Source organism: Aspergillus puulaauensis, chromosome 3 (assembly GCF_016861865.1).
Source record: "Aspergillus puulaauensis MK2 DNA, chromosome 3, nearly complete sequence".
Classification (NCBI taxonomy): Eukaryota; Fungi; Ascomycota; class Eurotiomycetes; order Eurotiales; family Aspergillaceae; genus Aspergillus; species Aspergillus puulaauensis.
In genome coordinates, this window is record NC_054859.1 from 3,151,627 (window position 1) to 3,167,087 (window position 15,461).

The 15,461-nt window shown below is 51.7% G+C and overlaps 7 protein-coding genes across 7 annotated transcripts; 2 read left to right on the forward strand and 5 right to left on the reverse strand.

Annotated features, from left to right (window-relative positions):
* Window positions 1-15: 15 nt before the first annotated feature.
* On the forward strand, window positions 16-2,191 carry APUU_31252S (uncharacterized protein; the record flags this gene model as incomplete). The annotated part of the gene is made up of 3 exons (XM_041702435.1): window positions 16-114; window positions 173-188; window positions 234-2,191. 3 exons carry the CDS (start codon window positions 16-18, stop codon window positions 2,189-2,191), a joined length of 2,073 nt encoding a protein of 690 aa, XP_041555221.1.
* A 1,151-nt stretch (window positions 2,192-3,342) lies between these two features.
* On the forward strand, window positions 3,343-5,546 carry admA (ADAM family of metalloprotease ADM-A; the record flags this gene model as incomplete). Its single annotated transcript, XM_041702436.1, has 3 exons — window positions 3,343-3,412; window positions 3,465-4,479; window positions 4,535-5,546. 3 exons carry the CDS (start codon window positions 3,343-3,345, stop codon window positions 5,544-5,546), a joined length of 2,097 nt encoding a protein of 698 aa, XP_041555222.1.
* Window positions 5,547-5,627: 81 nt separating this feature from the next.
* Window positions 5,628-6,600, reverse strand: APUU_31254A (bZIP transcription factor; the record flags this gene model as incomplete). Its single annotated transcript, XM_041702437.1, has 2 exons — window positions 5,628-6,337; window positions 6,390-6,600. The coding sequence occupies 2 exons, from the start codon at window positions 6,598-6,600 to the stop codon at window positions 5,628-5,630; spliced, it is 921 nt and encodes a 306-aa protein (XP_041555223.1).
* Window positions 6,601-7,240: 640 nt separating this feature from the next.
* On the reverse strand, window positions 7,241-8,558 carry APUU_31255A (uncharacterized protein; the record flags this gene model as incomplete). Its single annotated transcript, XM_041702438.1, has 3 exons — window positions 7,241-7,291; window positions 7,343-7,416; window positions 7,478-8,558. 3 exons carry the CDS (start codon window positions 8,556-8,558, stop codon window positions 7,241-7,243), a joined length of 1,206 nt encoding a protein of 401 aa, XP_041555224.1.
* A 411-nt stretch (window positions 8,559-8,969) lies between these two features.
* APUU_31256A (uncharacterized protein) lies at window positions 8,970-10,087 on the reverse strand (the record flags this gene model as incomplete). The annotated part of the gene is made up of 2 exons (XM_041702439.1): window positions 8,970-9,953; window positions 10,013-10,087. The coding sequence occupies 2 exons, from the start codon at window positions 10,085-10,087 to the stop codon at window positions 8,970-8,972; spliced, it is 1,059 nt and encodes a 352-aa protein (XP_041555225.1).
* Window positions 10,088-10,765: 678 nt separating this feature from the next.
* APUU_31257A (sulfite oxidase) lies at window positions 10,766-12,518 on the reverse strand (the record flags this gene model as incomplete). Its single annotated transcript, XM_041702441.1, has 2 exons — window positions 10,766-12,242; window positions 12,295-12,518. 2 exons carry the CDS (start codon window positions 12,516-12,518, stop codon window positions 10,766-10,768), a joined length of 1,701 nt encoding a protein of 566 aa, XP_041555226.1.
* Window positions 12,519-13,581: 1,063 nt separating this feature from the next.
* On the reverse strand, window positions 13,582-14,172 carry APUU_31258A (MOSC domain-containing protein; the record flags this gene model as incomplete). Its single annotated transcript, XM_041702442.1, has 1 exon — window positions 13,582-14,172. One exon carries the CDS (start codon window positions 14,170-14,172, stop codon window positions 13,582-13,584), a length of 591 nt encoding a protein of 196 aa, XP_041555227.1.
* Window positions 14,173-15,461: the final 1,289 nt, after the last annotated feature.

Genomic DNA, 15,461 nt, shown 5'->3' on the forward strand with positions numbered 1-15,461 from the left:
TCGAACACCAGTATAATGTCCCATATTGAGCGTCAGCAGGATTGTTCAGTCGATTTAAGACGGTTCAGGTGCTCTAGATGTGGAAAGGGCTATACAAAGCTGGAGCACCTCAAGGTATGCATCTCCACGGTTGTTTGGTATTGCTCTAGTTGTATATTGCTAACCAACATAGAGACATGAACGAACCCGTAAGTGTTGGACACCCATTAGCAGGTGTATACTAAGACAGTAAGACTCGAATTCCAAGCCATATCGCTGCAACGAATGTGGCAGACAGTTCGGTCGGCAGGATGTGCTGTCCAGACATGCAAAGCTCCATCTCGACAAGAAGCTGCCTGTAGCGTTTACACCAGAAACACCACAGGATCAGTCATTTTTGAGCCAGGATTCTCCTAACCAAGCAGTATCTACGACAAGTCCAGATGTGGCATTTCCGACCGGGGATATACCCAGACAAGCGGATGCAGCACCTCACACCACCTTTGAAGACTCAGACGAGCTGCTCGAATGGTTGATGGCTGGATATAATCAAACAGATGCTTCATTGCCTCTAGCTGAATTTCCCGATTTCAACAACCTGATACTTCCCACCGACACCGGATTCCCGGGGGACAGTACGCTGCTCAGCAACCCCCCTGAAGCAATGGGCGTGCAACAACTGTTCAGACAACTCGACGACATGTCCAAACGTTTGAGTTCAGATATTGACAATTGTGGAATCACGTCGGACTTTCTAGATGCCTGTCTGCACGAGTTTCTTGAGCGAGTGTCGCCTGCTTTCCCGGTCATCCATGCCCCGACCTTTTCATCCCAAAGAACGATCCCTCCTCTGCTTCTGAACATGGTTGCACTGGGTTCCTTATTTGTATGCCTACCTAATGCTGTACGTAAGGGCGAACTCCTATGGCGACTGGGATATACTGCTGTAGCGACCTCCTGGCGAACTCTCATCAGCCTCCGCCGGCCACATGATAAATGCGATGGCGTCCAGCTGGTGCTCACAGCTCTGCTGGGACAGACGTATGCTCTGCTGTCGTCAAATACAGAAATCCGAACCACGGCTTTCGTGTTCCACGGGCTAGGGTTCTACTGGGCCAGAACGTGCGGGATGTACTCCGCGCAGGACTCGCAGACGTATATACCAGACGCCAATGCTTCCGAGTCCGACAGGAGAATGCTCTGGGAAATGTGGGCCGCATCGGAAGTCCAACGTAGGGCTGTTCTGGGACACTATATCCTCGATGGACTTATATCGCAGGCCTCTGGCTCGCCGACGAGTGCCCGGCACCTCATCAACCAGATCGGAACTGCATGCTCTGACGAAGCCTTCTCGGCGACGACAGTTGACCAGTGGGTAGTTGCTATTTCGCAAGCTAAGACGGTTAACATGCCCATGTCCAAGGTCTGCACTGCCCTGTTCGACCCGCAGTATAGCCAGGCACCGCTCAAGTTATCATCTTTCTCACTATCTGCCGTCGTCGAGGCCATGCAATCGCTCGTTGCTGAATCCAACGAGGTCACAGACGGCACATTCGGCGTCGTGTCAAGACAGCAGATAATCCGAGCATTACTCACTTTGTATCGAGTACATATATCCTTTGCCCTGGTCTCCGAGAAGAAGGTGATACGCTGGCACAATGTCTGCATGGAGATCGCGGCTCCCTCCACCGCACTATACCTCGCCCTGTGCGAGAGATATGCCATTACCCCATTACCTGGAGGAATATCGTCAAGTGGTTCAGTTCAGGTGATAAACTTGGAAGACTGGGCCCGCAGCGCAGATGCCATGCGTGCACTCCTCCACGCTGTGGCCATAACCCGGCTTCTGCATCATATCCCAATGGCGCATTCACAGGCACCGTTCTTACCACTGGCTATATTCTCGGCTGCCATGGTACTGAGCGTAGTATGTTTGTTTGCGTCAAGTACGCTTGAGTTGCCCTCCTCGCCGCGATGGGAAGATGTTTGGGCAGGACCCCGTCAAGATGCAGATGAATTCCTCCTTGCTGTCAAAGGTAAATCCAAGGGAACAGCTGCTTCGGTGAACCTAGTTAATGAGTTGAACTTCCTCCAACTCGCACTGAAAACTCTTACGTCTTTCTGGGGGATATCCGCCGAGATGGAGAGGGTAGTCGGGCATTTGACTGTTCTTGCTCATGAGCGGCATTCAGCTTTGAGGACGAGTATTTGATGCTTGACGCAGTGATCCTTACTTGCCAATGTCCTGTGTGAGGAAGCGACAAGACATTGCTATCCTGTTTTGTCAAAATTGGGATGATGTCCATATGCCGGAGAGTCATATCCAGAGACCAGTATACCGGTATGCCGGCGACGAACTTCACCGAATACACTCCCAGGGCCGTCATAGACAGACTACCTTCCGCCAGAATGCAGTGACCTGGCAGAAGTACATAGTCTCGTCCCTCATATCTCCTTTCACAACTACATCACTAAAACGACCACACTATCCCGCCAGATCTGCGTACTAGGGCCGTCATGACTCGATCATAGAGCCTGCCCAATAATATACCATGATATCGAGGCAGCAGCTCCGCGTAATCCGGTTGCATTAGCGCGGCCATCCACTGTGGCTTGTGCCCAGTCCGGACCGCGTAATCGCTGGACACAGGGCATCAGCAGCCCGGATATCGGCCGGAGATAAGAATGCTGCGCCTCTTCTGCAGACTGCAGTGGATATTCTAATCTATAATGCCCCGCATTGGTAGATCAGAGTCCAGGAAGAATTGGGTCATTAGATCGTGGAAGCAGCTATCATGGTGAAGTCATGGCCCGCTCGTACCAAACAATAGAGCCCCCGTCGGAGTATAGAGCCAACTCTAGGCAGTGTACGAAGGCATGCCAATTGTGATCTCACAAGTCTGACGAGATCGAATGCCATAATCCGGGCTATTTCTGAATCCGAATTCTCAGCCTTGCCAATACGATTCTGAAGCGATAGCCACAACGCACGCATCGGTCGCATCAAACCGTTCGACAGCTCGACAAGTCATCGAGGCTGTGCACTGCTTGGCCCTCAGGCTTACATTCAATCCACTCCGCCGAGTATACACCGGACCAGTTGTCAGCATTGGCAGTATCACCGATGACGAGTCGGGCTTGGCCGGCATCATCCCTCACCCTGTAGCCGTGGTTTATTCTGATGCCTAAAGCTTGGCAGTGCGGGTTTCTGGAAGCACAGTCGAGGCTGTGGGGTGTTTGCTTTGTCGTTGATGCAGTAAGCGACTCGCCTGGGGCGCTGGTGATGCGGTTTGGCTCTGGTTTTATATACGACGGGGGTTCTTGCGTGGTGGTGTGATGTGATGTAGGAGAGAGGTTGCAGCCATGAGGGTTCCTAGATTGACTTCGATACTTGGGTTTTGTGTTTGCTTATTACTCTCGGTAACGGTGCAAGGTATGTAGCTATACACACTGTTAGGAAATGGGTGTGATACTGATATTAACAGCACACTCAACGCGGTCTCTCGCATCCTACAATACAACCACTCTTCATAATGTCGCCATCCACGCGCCGTCACACAAAGTCAAACCCTCCACCGAATTTAACATTACATTCACACTAGACGACGAAGGAGAGAGACCTGTCAAGCTAGTACTAACACCAAACCGCGACCTTTTCGCCCAGGAACCTCATGTGCAGTTCATCGGTGGGAATGGAGCCAGACGGACAGAGACCATGAAACGCAGCAGACACTGCGTCTTCCGGGGCACCGTATTCCTTCAATCAGCAGCCTTCCAGTGGATAAAGGTTGGATGGGCTAGGATAACTGTTGTTCGCGATGGAGTCGACCCTCTCTTCGACGGCGCATTCAGTATCTCGGGCGTGCAATATGATATCAAACTTGAATCTGACAGCCCTAAGCAAAATGGCACACGAGAACAACAAATGGTTGTGCAACGTGGTTACCAGGACCAAGTATTAGAAACAACTGCTCAACCACCCTGGTCCGGATCCTTGGATATGTTCAAGCGACAATATACTCTCACCAGCGACGACTTTGTCAACTCCATCGGCAACACAGACGGATGTCCCAGCGAGCGCGAGATTGCACTTATTGGCATTGCCACGGACTGCTCGTACACCGCCGACTTCGACTCGTCCGAGGACCTCGTCCAGGCCCTTGTAACGATGGTGAATACCGCGTCCGAGGTCTTCGAGTCGGCATTCAACATCGCGCTCAGCTTCCACAACCTCACCATCCAGGATGAGGAGTGTCCGAGCAGTCCGACCAGTGAGGAGCCTTGGAACGCGAACTGCGCCGCTGGGGATTTAAACTTCCGGCTGCGCGCGTTCTCAGAGTGGAGGGCGACATTGAGGAACGACGAGAATGCATACTGGACGCTGATGACGGGGTGTCCGACTGCGTCGGAGGTTGGGGTGTCGTGGGTTGGGCAGCTGTGTGACAGCGAACGGAGCACGAATATTGTTGCGAGGACATCGAATCAGTGGCAGGTGTTTGCGTATGTCCCCTTGTTCCCATTCCTCACGTTGTTATGTGCTGACGCTGAGTTATAGCCATGAATCTGCGCATACGTTTGGCGCATACCACGACTGTGACAGAAACACCTGCGCCAGCGGTCGCCAATGCTGTCCATTATCTGGCTCGACGTGTAATGCCGGTGCCGAGTATCTCATGAACCCTGTATCAACGTCCCCGCAATCCGAGTTCTCGCCGTGCACTATTGGGAATGTATGCACGGCCATGGGCGCGCGGGTAGTGAACACACGCTGTCTCACGACAAACACGAATACACCAACCATTTCAGCCGGCGAATGCGGCAATGGAATTGTTGAAGTCGGAGAAGAGTGCGACTGCGGCGACGAATGCGATGGAAATCCCTGCTGTGATGGCTCGACTTGTAGATTGATCGGGGATGCGGTCTGCGATGACTCTTCAGACTCCTGCTGTTCTGAGTGCCAGTTTGCGTCGTCGGGAACGGTTTGTCGCGCTGCTATTAGTGAGTGTGATATCGAGGAAACCTGCTCTGGGAATTCTCGCGAGTGTCCGGAGGATGAGCACGAAGAGGATGGAGGGTCCTGTGGGACTGGTGATGGCCTCTTCTGCTCCAGTGGGCAGTGCACGAATCGCGACTTGCAGTGTCAGGAGCAACTTGTTGGTGATAACTCTACTATATCGTCGTGCGGGAACAGTACGTGTATTCTGGAGTGTTCCTCGTCCTGGGGACAGGCTGGATCTTGTTCAAACGTTGGGAATGTCCTGGATGGCACACCCTGCGATGACGGTCTATGTCGCGGTGGACAGTGCAGGAGTAGAGACGGGGACAGTGGGCGGTCATGGGTGGACAGACATCGCTCTCTGGTGATCGGTCTTTCGGCTGGAATAGGAGGTGCTTTGGTTCTTGCTGGTCTGTTTTGTATGATCTGCTGCTGTTGTCGACGACGCCCGAAGAAGGCTCCTCCTCCTGTGTCTCAAGCGCCATTGCCACAGCGTCTTCCTGCTGGTGCATACGTGCCTCCGCCTGCATACTCGCCTCGCACTCCTATGCCTTCATATCGGTATGCTTGATGAATATCATATTACAGTTCAGTCAATAACCAACGCCAATTAAACATGAACACACAAACACATAAACAATAGACTGCATACTTAATTCTTCCAAACCAAAGGCCTCTCGCCTCTTAGCCTCCTCCAGTAATTTGTTGAAATCACTAATTCCGGGCTTCCTCTAAGTAACCATCCCCATTTCCCTATAAAGGCCTCGGTAACCTCCCAATTCCGCGGGTCCCACGAATCCCCCCAAACAACCAGCGTCGCCTGCGTATTCCTCGTATCCCAAAACGCCATCAAGTCATGGCACAACTCATCATCATCAAACAGATGCTCCGCCGCAATCAGAATATCACGCATGCGCGGGAACGGGAAGAAATCCAGCCACGGGTGGTGCGGTACACTCCGCTGGATTTCTGTAGGGCGCAAACTAATTGGGATCTTGTCCAGATTGAAAGTGGCTGTTACGGGGGAATATAAGTTGAAGATCGATATTGTGTCGTCGCAGCAGGTCCAGTCTGCGGTCATGCCTATGGCCCGGATGTTGCTCTCTATGGCTCTGTGCACATTTAATCGTGTTAGGCTGATTAAATGGTCGATCTGGGGCGAGCCGGTTAGATAGCTTTGCTCTGCTATGGATTCAAACCAGCGTAGGTATTCCATTACATTTGGAGGAGCACGGGCGCAAGTTATGTCTTTTTTCGTATGTATATTTTCTGTGGCTGGAGAATTCGATGAATCCGAGCTCGAGCCCTCGGGGGCTGTCATTGCTGCCTTCGATCCTCCAAACGCTGCTCTTCGTTTCTCGCCTACGACCACATTAGCCTCAATTCCATGCTCTGTGGCTAGGTAGTAACATACGCCACTTCCTCTGGTTCTGGCGATTCTGCAGCCTCCTCCGCTCCTTCGGGTCCACGATGCCGGTCCAGTCATCGTCGGGCCTCCAGACGTGGGCCTGCTGCGGCATGTGCGCCAGATGAATCAAAGCCTCATCACTGGCTGTGTGTTCTTTAGCATGTTGTGTCTGCGCCATCAAGGTATCGCTCTGTGCTTGTAACAATGTCGGGTCCATTTGCCGGAGAGCTCTGCGTTTTATGCGAGTCGCTGATCTGCCGCAAAAAGGCCCAGACTCTTCTGTCTGAGCAGTCTCTGTGATTGGATGGTCTGATAACGCTAATGCAGGTTGCTTACGGGGATCCACTTCCCTTGGCAACTTGAGTTTTAAGTGGCTGAATATCATTACTTTCATCAATTATCTCAAATAAGTACGGAGGAGATGCATGAATATGTTGTGCGAGAAATAATATATTCAACCTCCGGACTGCTCCGGCAAAGAGAAGCAGCTACATGATATATACCATTTCGGGTTACAGAGCACATCCATAATCCACTCCATCCTGGTACAATCCCCAATCTTGAACCTCCCCACTATAACCATGGTGGAGACCTCGGCGGCTATAGACGGACACTTTGGCGGCAAGAGAAGGAAATGCGGCGGCACAGCAAGTGAATACTACATGCTGCTTTAAGACTAATATAAGTGTAGCTATTCCATAAGATAGGTATTGCACTGTCTATACCACGTCCCACTGCGAGTAGATAACAGGGTGACATGTATATTATCATGACTTAATCTATAGCTACTAGATATTTATAGTGTCTGTTCTACCAGATCCAAGGCCAGTAATACTATCATTCTGTAATGTGGCCTTTCAATTCTCGCGACTGTTATAAATTTGCGTTTCTACCATACTCGTATTGATCTACAACATCACCGTTAGCACAAAGGCCTGCCTGCTCGAAGCGACACTTACATGGTGCATCCCCAGGTCTGCCACTCTCCGCACGCCCAACAATTGCATGCAGCTCCTGGTTTCCTCAGTCAAAACTATTAAGAATCATCAGCGCTACTTGGTCTCAAAGCCTGCAATACCTCAGAGAAGACTTACTCTGGAGCACCCTCTCAACCCCGGCAACACCACCAGCACCAAGTCCCCAGAGCACCGGTCTCCCAATTCCCACTGCCCTCGCGCCCAGGCACAGGGCTTTGACAACATCCGTTCCTCGTCGAATCCCTCCGTCGACCATAATATCGAGTTTCTGCTGAACCTCGGGGCAATATCTGCGGATCTCCAGCAGGGTGTGAATGGCCGGCGGCGCGGTGTCAAGAACACGCCCTCCGTGGTTCGACAGGATTATCCCCTTTACGAGGGGAGCGTAGGTCGAAGCGATCCGGGCATCTTCATGCGTTTGAACGCCCTTGATGATGACAGGCAGTGAGGTGTGTCGCGCGAGCCATTGTAGCGTATCGCTCCACTCGAGATCTGATGCTGGTCCAGAGGCTGATGGGAGGGCCACGCCAACCGCTGTGCTTGGTGTGCATACTTCCTGTACGGGGCTTGGATGTCCTGCGTGCACTTCATCGTACGGCTCGAATCCTCGCTCCCCAAGCTCGTGCTTACCCGGAACGCTCTCGTCGACAGTGAGAACAATGCACTTGATCGCGGGGATCTTATTGATCCTGGCCAGAACCGCCTCGCTCTCGCTGCGCTCGTTCTGGACGTACAGCTGGAATCCGAAGATCTGCCCAGGCGCTGCTCCAGCGGTAATCTCCTCCGGGGCCATGGATGCATTATTCGAAATGATATGCATAGCGCCGAAGCTAGCACATGCGGCAGAAATTCCCGCTTCGCCAGCCGGGTGCGCGAGGCGAGCCATTGCCATGGGAGCGACGAAGAAGGGTAGTCCGACTGTATTACCGATGACTGTAGTGGCTAGGTCGCATCCTTTGACGTTGGCGAGGATACGGGGCCGGAGGAGGATTGAACGGTAGACCTCTTGGTCCAGCCGTTTGGAGATCAGGTCGCCAGCGGCTGCGTAGTTGAAGTGCCATGTTCTTTTGTCTAGCTGCGCCGTGGCAAGCTTTTCGATGTCATTCAGGCTGTGAATCGTTTCCATCTGGGTTGGTTCTCCGTCCTTGGTGTGGTCGTCTCGGGTACAGCGTTGGACTCGGTTGTTTATTCCCGTCATTGTTGGCAATGGGAGTGCGAGAGGAGGCTAGCGGTGATAGTCTCAGCCTTTAAATGAGCATGATAGCGATATAAATACAGTCGGAGACTCCCTGGGCGCTGGTGACGCCTGTACCGGACATCTTCATATCGGCTATAGTCGGCATACTGTGGCTCCCAGATCCGTCCGACTCCAGTAGTCCACATAGGGTAGACTCGTTATTGAACATTTACCAAGGGCTGCCATTCAATAAAGCTATAATGTATAACAACCGGGTTTTGTGGACGTTTTCAGCGACCCTTGTTGATATACTTCGGTACCGGGAGCAAAGCCTTGAACAAAGACTACCTGATCCCTCATGGTCTCAGTATGCCAAATGTTAATAGATTATAATCTTTATTATAGATCCCTCTGTCTACCGTTCCACCGATATTAACGCCCCTCAAGCGTTGGATGCCCCTCAGGACTCTGCTCATCCCCAGATCGCATCTTCAGAAGATAACTGTCGACATTCGCCTCCTCATCCCTCGACTGCTCCCACGACTGCGATCCATCATGACCCCCAGAGTCCGGAACTGTTCCATGCTTCATGACATACGTCTCAAAATCATAATACTCCTTCCCCTTCTTCAGAAACTCCACAACCGCAATCCCAAGAAGAACAACCGCCGTCGTCTGCCCAAAATCCCACTCATTCTCGTGCTTCTTCTCTCCCTCGAATCTACCTTCGTTCGCTATCCTCAGTGCAAGCGTCATGTACAGATGCAGCGGGAACTGGAGATAGGACAGAATCAGGATCCCGCGTCTCCGGCTGACACCGCCGAATATACTCAATATCAGGACAACGACGAGCCAGCTGGCGGTTATCCCGACGTACGTCTCATCAGCTCCAGGGTGCGAGGCCGTGACGCTGGTTACGAGATGTGTGTAGTAGCACCGACCAGGCGCTGTATCGGGAGCCCATTCGTGGAGGCGGACACAGAGGAGAACAGTAAGGGCGATATACAAGGCTGTGAACAGGAATGCAGCTCGAGACCGATCATTCCAATAGAACCTCCAGTTTGTATTCGTGTTTGATCCTTCGATCTTCGCACGGCAGAATCTCCAACAGACGAGGGCTGCTGTGTTGGAGACCCCGACGAAACTGACAATGTCGAAGACGACGTGCAGGTGGTATGTATCCATGATCATGGCCTGGCTGAACACGGTGACCATGTATGCTATGCCGAGAGTTGTTTGGATGTCCGATCCGATCATGAGGATATTCGAAACGAAGTCCAGCCGTTTGTGTTCGATCTCGCGCTTGGGAGTGCCTTCTGGGTGTGTGATGTCGATGTTGCCGTGGGTTGTTAGGAAGAATACCCATGCTGAGAGGCCGAGGGATAGGGCTGCTTGGCCGACGAATCCTACAAGGATCTACTCGAGGCTTATTAGCATGGACGATGCAGCCAGAGTGGTTGGTGGTGTATACAAACCCCATTGCCGACCAAGGGACTCATCGCCTCTCCCACCAGCTCACACTCGGCGTCTTCCCTTTTCCAGAAGTCCATTGTGTCAAGTCGATCGAGCACAGTTGTGAGGAGGAAAAGACATCACCAGGTGAAGAGTGCTCCCTCGCCGTCTTATACAAGGCGGGTCCACTCTCAGCCACGTCGAGCATGCCTTAGCTTATGCCCTAGCTTATGCAGGTGGACATCAGAGCCCTGACTCGCGAGTTCTTACTGGTTCTGCATCTCAGTTGCCCTGATAGGTTTAGTCTTAGCCTACAACTAATGCCTAATCCGATGTTGTTGTTCAGCTCGCTCCCTTCGATTCCCTCTGGCCCCCACGTAAAGACGCGTGCTGTTTTCAGCTCTGCACAGTCTTATTGTTTAAGCCTTTAGTGTACTCAGCGGTTACTCGACTGGGTTAATTCCGAGGCTTGAAGCAAGTCAAGCGCCGCTCACAGTCAGCCTTGGCTGTGGCACCATCCTGACTCGCCAATTCCCAGTATTCAAGATCCAATGGTAGAGAGAGTCTTCGGCATGGGTAGACTAATTTAGCAGATTGCGTCCCTTATTGACTGAATCCCTGCTGCAATCGTGCTTCGAATGAAAAACAAGGGGAATGCTACTAGTACTTGACTGCAAGTTCGTAATGGTGGTGGTAGGAAAATCTCAGTATTAAATGGCTATGATAAATATAAAACGAATGAAAATACTTTGGCTCGGACTTGAGAGACTGAATACTCAATCATCAACATCGCGCGGCTCATGCTCCTTCCAGTATTTCTCGTACTCCTCCATAGTCTGACTTGGAATGATTTGATAGCGAGTGAGAGGCGCCACCGGAATCCCAAGATGGTCCATCTTCTCGAGCCTCGCCCGAGTAACAGGATGACTCTTGTTAATACTGTAGACGCTGATCCTATGCGCCGAGTGCGTAACGTGCAAGCCCCAGTTCCACGCTGCACGCACATCCAACGGCTGTGTATTGATCGCATTGTCCCAACACCGGCAGACAATCTCGATCCAACCTTCAACATCGCAAGGGAGGTCGAATTCCCACGTCCGCCAGACCCAGCGGCCCTTCTTAGAGAGGTTCTCTGGAGGCACATCGTACCAGCTGAAACCGCCATCTGCGGACAGCTCGACACGTTCTGGCCATCGACCACCGCAAGAGTAGGCCCAGCCCTTGCATCTGATCTTGCCGCTGTGGATAATGGCCTGCTTGTTCCAGGGAGACATGATGGCTGAACTGACTGGCATCTCCTGGATCTGGATTCCGTCCGTCGGACGCTGGTTGTATTTTCCAACCTGTTGGTTGAAGTACAGGTACTCTTTGCTCTGCACTGGAGCTAGGGATGGGTTCTCGATAGCCTTGATTCTATATAGCCATTTCACACTGCGAGCTCCGATGTAGCCCAGAACGACTACGCGGAGAGGATAACCGTGGATCTTGGGCAGGGGCTCCCCGTTCATCTCCCAGGCGAGGATCACCTCGTTCGCCTTGACCTTGGACCATGGCACGCTGACCAGGTAGTTCATGACCTCTAGGTCCTTGACATATGTCTCAGCACCGTACAACTCCAGGTGTTTCGCGGGCGCAATCAGACCCCCGCAATCCTTGATAAGCTTCTTCAAACTGATCCCCTTGTACTGCGCAGTGCCAATCGCCCCCTCAGCCCACGGCGCCTGTGGCACCTCATCGCCCTGCCCTCCATACCGGCTGATCTGCTCGATACGCCGGGTCCCCGAGCACTGGATTGTGACGGTCTTTTCAATCCGTGGAAACCGACTCTCATCTTGCAGATCATCCAATGTATAGCTATGAGGATGGCGTACCAAACCATCCAGCGAAAGACTCCACTTATCCTTCTCAATCAGTGGGATCCCGCCATGGTTGCGGACAAAGTGCAGCGGGTTCGGGGTGATGGCCTTGGAGGTGACCAGGCGTTTAGGTGGCTCGCCGTTATACGGAAACTGGAGCAGATGTAGCATATCCGGGTGCTTCTCGCGGAGGACAGTCGTCCATGAGTCCTCTGGTACACTTGCCAGCTCGCCTCCCAGGGCTTCATGCCATGCTTTGAAGTCGTCCCCCGGAAGAACGGGATTCGAGTCTGGGATGGGCCCGAACATAAAATCCGGGCTGGGGTCGAAGGTCTGGTTTGTAAGGATCTTATGGGCTTTTTCTTTCTTCTCTGGGTACTTTTCCCACTCGACGTATCTATAAGATGTGGGGTTAGTGGTTGTTGGACGTAGCTGGGTGACCTGCGTACCCCCTCCAGCCTGGCAGCTCCCTCTTAAACAGCTCATCGCGATTCCCGACAGCGTCGATGGCGTGCTGATCCTTGACCGGATGGCGATTCTTGGGAGGATAGATGTTGATCAGCTCCTTGCCGCTGACGTCGAGGATGGGCAGTTTGTGGCCGGAGAGGCCCTGCTCAATCTTCCATTCATCTGGCCGGTTCGTAGTGTCCAGCTGTAGAGGAAGCACTGACATTGTTACGGAAGTTTCAGAGTCAATAGACAAATGATTCTTTTGATCTGAACCAGAAACAAAGCTATAGTCCGGGTGTTTCCGCGTACTTATATCCCCGACCTGGCCGGAAGCGGAAACAATAACATATAAGAGCGGCAGATATGGAGAGGGCATAATCTGGGCTTCAAGGATTCCAACCCCGCAATGTATTGGACGTCATTCACTGGAGTTTGTCTTAAGAGGAAGTGTGGAATGTGACGACTGCCCAGCCCCTCGCGGTTGCTGGATGCGTCGTCCCGCCACCACTGTTATCGACAATTGAGTTGGATGAAGCATGTCATTGAAAGCCTAATTCGAAGGGAGATTCGTATTTCGCCGATTCAATTTGATTCGATCCTCGTGTCGCAATATGCGTACCGAGATTCATCCAAAGTCTAACGGACGAGCCCGGTCCATGCAGTGCTCTCGATAATGGCATGCACCGACTGTCGGAGCCAACTCGGCAGTCATAATAGATGCAGTTAAGCGATCTTGTACATTTAAGTAAATTCTCATTTTCAAGGATAATCCGTAGCTGGTAGGATCGTATTTGTAGTGAATCGTCAAGACTCCACGACAGTAGGAGATAACACCGACCAAAGATCCTACACTCTCGCTGAATATTTTTAGAAAAGTGACATAAATTCCAGCCACCGATAACTAACTTCGCTCAGGATGCCCTTCGCCAGGAATGCCACAGCCGTCCGGCTGCGCAGCGACGACGCCGCACCCGGTCCCCTGCAAAGCACGCAGCTCATCGAAACGCTCGCCCATTTCTCGGGAACGAATTCCAGAAGGGTACCTGGAATTGTGTTGCCCGAGATACTGGCCAAGGCATTCTAATAAAGCTTGATGTTTCCAGGGTCGTACATGCCAAAGCTGCAGGGTCAGGGCCCGTTCGATCTTTTATGCGCACATGGTTACATACCGTGGCTACTAGTATACCTAATGGAACACTACTGTTGAATAATCGCGGCAATGATGGCTAGTTGAAGAACTACCCGCTCGAGGCAATTGCAATACCGAAAGAATAACTGACAAGCCCTCAGACAACAACCAGAGGATCAGCACGCGCTGGCCTCACAACGTCAATACGCATGCCCGGCCTAATCGAACCCCCCTGCTTCACCGTCGCCATAACACCAGCCAACCGCCTAACAAAATGATTCTTCAGACCAGGTCGAACCTTATCAATCCCCGGACCAGGGTCACGCAGGCCCGTCAACACAATAACCGCGTTATTCGTCGCATCCCCCGGTCCAACGAAATGGATCTCAGTCCCACGCGATAGCGTCGCGAGGTCGATCCCCTCGGTTGTTATGTTCTCGCCGATTTCCCCGGGTGACAGTGCCTTCCCGCCTATTTTGGCTGAGACCTGTTGCAGACTCTCGACTGGGATAAGGTGCACCTGGCGGAGGTTGGGTGCGTCTGGGTTGCTCTGGCGGAGGGCTTGGTGTTGCACGCTTCTTCCCGAGTGGCAGTCGCCCTGCACGCCTAGACCGGGGACGAGGATGATTGATGGGACGGGAGATTTGGAATTACTGTGCGATGAGGACTTTCCGACCGATAACACGCGTGGCTGGCTGGGCTGGGTGGTGGATAGGGTTGTCCTGGCTGTGGTGGTGGTGGTCGCCATGTTGACTGTAGCTAGGAGTCGTTTTGTAAGGAGTTATAGAATGGTATACTGTTGAATTACACAGCTAATGTCGAGACATAAATTATGTGGATGGGGGAGGAAATCAGGGCAGCTGCGGTGTTAATAAATATCCCACTCCTCGTCTACATGTCCACGCCTTGGCCATTGTAATGGCCGGTATACCCCGCTCGATATGCCAATCATTCATCATATAGCTACAGGGGTGGTGATATGACAGATCGCAAAGTTAAGTGACGTGCACGGATCCTGTGGCGTGGTTTCTTGTAGGCAAGCCTGGGGTTGGGCCTCAATGCATGACGAATTGCAGAAAGGAGGAATCGCCAATCGCAATAGGGCATATTTAGTTACATCTCAGCTTTTTGAGCAAGCAGATGCCACGGTGAATAGAATCTAGCCAATAGATCATGGACCCAGAGATAGGGCAACACCATCAAGACGCGGTTCCACCTCCCTCAGGGATCCGGTTGATTATCTACTGCGTGGTACTCTGTAAGTACTCGTGGAATTTGAAAATGTGGCTACCTTGTATATTTTCAGAGTTAAGGATGTTACTATTCGGTGGAACAAGCGGTCTTTCCGTTTGTTACGGCCGGCACCGAGTTGGTCTGGATGTTTATCGCGAGATAGGAGTGTCTTGGGTGATATCCACATTGCCTGCTGTATAATATTGTGAAATATGATCTGCCTGTATGTACATCTGCCCTTTTTTAGTGAAATTTCCGGTTTATTACAGTTACAGATATAAATTGCGATACTCAGGCCAAGGCAGGTCCGTACAAATACAGGCTGCATCTTTTCTGGATCGTCGATTTATTGGGGCCTTCCGAATTGCTTGACCTGATGGCCCAAATCGAACAACAAAACCACCCAAAGTACTCATCAAACGTACCATTTCCAACAGTTATTTACAAAGTAGTTTCTAAACCTGAATTTAAGGAAGATCAACCAATAGGAACAGACGTAAATCCCGTTATCAACAGCGTTGCCCTAACTGGGGACCTTGGGATAGCCAGACCAGGTACCTTGGAGATCGCACCGACGAATCACGTCGAGGTAAATGTCATTTCCCATGCTTCATTAACACCTCTATACTGCATTCGATGCATGTTTTCCAGGCATAGAGTGTCGGGATACGTTGGCGAGATACCTTGGGGGAATACTAAGGGTTTGAACGTGAGACTGTATATAAAGTTGCATCGCACAAATTCATGAAATTGAATTCTTCATATCTTTTCTCTACTTCTACTTTCTTTACAATCAAGTATAGT